The sequence below is a fragment of the Palaemon carinicauda genome, chromosome 37, assembly GCF_036898095.1.
Source record: "Palaemon carinicauda isolate YSFRI2023 chromosome 37, ASM3689809v2, whole genome shotgun sequence".
In the NCBI taxonomy this organism is placed as follows: Eukaryota; Metazoa; Arthropoda; class Malacostraca; order Decapoda; family Palaemonidae; genus Palaemon; species Palaemon carinicauda.
This window is the reverse complement of record NC_090761.1, coordinates 7,349,724-7,354,723: the sequence shown is the minus strand read 5'-3', so window position 1 is coordinate 7,354,723 and position 5,000 is coordinate 7,349,724. Positions and strand designations below refer to the sequence as shown.

The 5,000-nt window shown below is 35.4% G+C and overlaps 1 protein-coding gene across 1 annotated transcript in view; it reads right to left on the bottom strand.

Annotated features, from left to right (window-relative positions):
* The window catches only part of LOC137629191 (barH-like 2 homeobox protein), a 97,493-nt gene extending 95,825 nt beyond the window's left edge, over positions 1-1,668 (bottom strand). The window contains exon 1 of the mRNA XM_068360452.1: positions 1-1,668. This exon is cut by the window's left edge and continues 532 nt beyond it. Within this exon, the coding sequence (XP_068216553.1) occupies positions 1-312 (312 nt within the window). The 5' untranslated portion in view covers positions 313-1,668.
* Between the last annotated feature and the right edge of the window lie 3,332 nt (positions 1,669-5,000).

Here is a 5,000-nt window from a genome sequence, read left to right as displayed (position 1 = left end):
ACTCAAGTCGGTTGGCTGTGGACTCAGGCGAGACCGGATTTCCGTAGATTCTTGGTTACCTCCCTTCTCTCCTTCTCCTTCTTCTTCTTCTTCTCCGTTATCTTCTTCATTATGCGGGGTCATCGGAGGGCTCTCTGACGACTGTCTTAAATTGTTCTTTATTACAATCTTGAAATCATCTTTAATTTCCTCTTCCTCTGAAGGCGGCGACTGCTGACAGCGGAAATGATCACTGATGTCATCTGTCTTCATCTGCGAGACGAAATCTGTTTCCTGAACTTCCGTCTTAGAGGAGGCCATAGCCACTGTCATGGTGTTTTGGCGTCCATCAACACAAAAATATATATATAGATGTATAGATAACACAATCACATTTACGCAAGCACTCGCAATTCGTCCAGTGCCTCACTCAGTGGAACTTTCTCTCTACTGTGAGACTATTATCATAATCCGTTTCCTGAATTTCTCCCCTTGGAAAAAATCCCACGGTGACTCTAACACTCTCTAATTAAGTCTCCTGAATAACAAAACATGGAGACGCCAGCCAACGCACCATTTCACCAAATCACTAAACTACCTGAGGACTCTCTCATTAAAGCCGGGAAAATTCCACGATAAACGCCGTTTTCCCTCTCGAGTGTCATGATACCGTCGGACGTCCTGTCCTCCTCAAGTAGTTGCTTGACCCTTCCCCACTGAGGTGCTCGTTCATAAGAATGACAAAAGACGACATCCGGTAATCACTGGGCAATCCAAGTCAAATGGCTCTGCCGTTACCTCATCAAGTCTAGAAAAAAATCTCCAAGCCTAAATGACGTCTTCAAAATAGGGCCCGAAGGACGACTTATGAATGATAGCCAAGTTGTGTGACTCAGGCACAGGAGGAGGAGGAGGAGGAGGACTACGACCCCCTGATACGTCCCTCACCTAACCCTAGGAACACGGTGGGTGGTTTTAGCCCCGCCTACGAATGTCAGCTAAAGCCATCAGACACGCCCATTTTTCTCACCTTACCATTTTGGAATTCTAGACCCTGAGTTGCCAGCTAGGTAGAATTTAACTCTTTACGTGGTACAGATCGGTCATCCCGGATGGTCTATCACTCACCGTGGCCGTCAATCAATCCAGAAATGTTTTCTTTTGTTTAACAGCGATTCAAATATTTGTTTATTCTTCGGCTCTTTTCCCAATGTCAAAATAGATTAAAGTTTGCAAGATGAATGTAACACATATACCAGCTCGCATCTGGATATACTTTGGAAAAGCATTATCGTCTTGCACTGATTTGATATATCAAATATAATCAAAATAGTTAACAAATAATCCTTTTTGGATTCATTTCCATAATTAGTAAGGTATTGACGTATTTGGTGTAGCAACAAGATTAATTCACCATGTGGTACAGCAACGCTCAGTGCCCCAATTATCTTGCCAGAAAAACGTTCATTTCGACATCTTCATTATCTATATCTTGTCACAAAACACACACACCCCCACTCACATGAGCACACATCTATTTCACTTCCAATTCAGAACGTTCCGTTGTAACTATGGTCTTTCATTGCACTGCAGTGGCACTGACAAAGACATCTCTTAAGCCAGCGTCGCGAGACACAGAAGAAATATAACAGAGGGAGTGAGAGAGGTGGCCACGTGTGTGTGTGTACGGCGTGGCGACCCTGAGGAACTGTGATGGTGTTGTTCAGAATGGCTCTGGTCTGGCTCACTTCCCATCCACCCCTCCTCCACCCGCCACCCTCCTTCTGGCCCTCTACCTGACAGTTGGAAGGTGATGGAGTCCTGGAAGGAGCCCCTCACCTTCTCCGTCGCTCCAATAGCTGGTCCCTCCCTTAATTCCATTACTCCTGGAAGCCCTGGAACACGCGCATACTTTTTAATGGACCGTTCACACTCACGTCATAACCCGGGGGTCATTTGAGATATTTTTCACGTTTGCCTTTCGCGCTCTATGGCATTTCGTGTGTGCAACTGCGTGGAGGTAGAGAAAAAAAAATTTAATTGCTTGAGTGAAAATTTCCTTGCAAGAAAATCAAACGGAGTATTTATGTTGCATTGATCTAATACATAATGTATATTCTTTATCTATCATTTATATATCTAAATCTACAAAGTTGTAGAATCACATGTTAATGGAAATACGTGAAATAACTTTGTTCATTTATCATGTTTTTTTATGCCTTCCCTGTTGTCACATTTAGACAATGCTATCTATAAATACACAAGCATATACACACATGCACACACACACACACACATATATATATATATATATATATATATATATATATATACATATGTATATATACATATACATATATAAATATATATATATATATATATATATATATATATATATATATATATATATGAAATTACTTTTGTTCTAGGTTTAACACTCGCAGTCTCACCCTTCTCTAGTTTTCCTCTCCTACTTGATGATATATTTGGACTCTCTATCATATAAACAATTTACCATTTAATCGATGAATAAGTCACAATGCTATATATATATATATATATATATATATATATATATATATATATATATATATATATATATATATATCCCTGTGTGTAGGCTATCCGCTATCCGCTATTATATGCAAAAAATAAGTAGAAATAGAGGCTAAACCAACAACCAACCCGGAGACATTTTCTTCTTGGAAATATTGAAGTGAATGAAGAAAGAAAAAGGCCCAGAAAGATCACCAGCAGCCCTGGGGTTATGTCACGAATTTCCGTTTGGTGCTGAAGGCATGTGAATGACAATACGGGTCAGCCTTCCTTCCTTTCTCTCAGTTTTCCCAAGGAAGAAGAAACAGGAGGAGGAAGGAGAGAATAGAAAGAGGAAAAGGAGTGGGAGAAAATTTCAGACGGTAAGAAATACTAAAAGGCTTTAAAAATAATAATGACAAGGGGAAGTAGAACAATTTTATAGGGAAATATAGATAGTTATTTTGATAAGTGACTTTTTATAGTTTATAGAGGAAATAACTATTCAACTTCTTATTGTTCGTGAAATATTTTATATTAATTGTTCGTTACTTTTCCTTAAGTTTATATATTTCCTTATTTTCTTTCCTCCCTTGGCTATTTTCTTTCTTTTTGGTGTCCTAGAGCTTATAGTATCCAGCTTTTCCAACTAGGGTTGTAGCTTTGATAATAATAATAATAATAATAATAATAATAATGATAATGATAATGATAATGATAATGATAATGATAATGATAATGATAATAATAATAATAATAATAATGATGATAATAATAATAATCAAAATGATAATAATAGTAATACCAATAATAATAATAAGAGTGAACAAAAAAATGTAAAGCCAATAGCAAATCAAATGGAAATCGAGAACCAGTAAAGAACTAAAAGACATAAATGAAATAAAAAGAATAAGTGGAAGAGCGAATGCGGTAATCAAATGGGGTCGAAACAATCTTTTAGTTTTTGGCCAACATTACTCACCACTAATTATAACGATCACAACTTCGCTCTTGTATTTCCTTTGCTACGTCATCGTACGCTGACTACCTTCTCTTTTCCTTTTGGATAAAACTCAGAATAGGTATTGTTCAACACAAGCAAACTTCTTTATTACTTTCGAGGGTACGTATGTTTCAAGTGAGTTATTTAAATTCTTATATATACTCCAATCTTTAAAACTTATTCATGCATGTACTGTACTTAGCATTTGTCTATATATGTCTATATATGCATTTATTCACACAGACAACTACGCACACATTCATATACCTAAATATACATACATGCATATATATATATATATACATACATACATACATATATATATATATATATATATATATATATATATATAAAATTTATGCATGTATGTATGTATGCATGCATGTATGTATGTGCAAGCGCGCATGAATATAGGATTACGCTCGTATGGCTAGGGGTGAATTCATGAATATGAAGACCTGTTAAAAATGTATTTAATACTATATGTACTCTAAATAAAATCCAGCCAAACTACGTATTCAGTACATTCGGCATTGCCCTTTTACATGATGATGTCTAGTAGAAATAGTAAACTTTAATTCAAACGTATATGTAATAAGGGATAGGTTACCACCATTAGATTTTAATCCTATGCTAAACATGACATTTCCAAGTCCGGGTTGTGCCTAATTCTTTGCCCACGGATGACTTTAAAGGTTCTGCAACAAAATCCAAAAAAATATTTGGGTGATTTTCGTGCTTAATATTTCACCTTCGATGAGGTTTTTTTGTTTTTTTTTTTTCTTTTATATGCCAACATTATTGCTAATTTGTAAGGGAAGATCATAAAATCAGGATAATATTATCATAAATACAGATAAATTGATAAAACTTTAATATAATATTTAATTTGAAAAATAAAAAAACCAGTGCAATTTGAAGATGCAAGATATACAGACACTTCTGTGGGAATCGTAAAGAAAAACGTATATTTTTGGGGTCAAAATTTGATATTTATGTTATCATATGCATTTAGAAACCAGTAATACATAGATAATTACAATGAGACATTCAATAATTTTACATAGAAATTAGGACAAGAAAAAATACCTTAACATTAAAATGCTGGAATATAGTGAACAGAAGAAAACGGCACCATGTGCTAAATAAAAACTTAACAGTAAACATATAAAACGTACCTATTGACATATGGAAAAACAATTATCAAATTATGTAAACCATAATGATGATTTATCTCTTTTGTGGTGTAGGCTACGCTTTAAAATTATGACATATAAAAGCTATCCGAATGCTCATTACATATTGGCATTGCTCTAAACCTTTAGTTATGTGATTACAGCGTAACAAGTAAAAATGCTACTTTGCAAATGACACTACCAGTTTGAAACATATATTGCAATGCAGTGGTTCATTACTAAGGATGCTATTACTATAGTACATTTCTTTTAGCGATGCATATTTGCACCGACTTACAGCGGTGCCC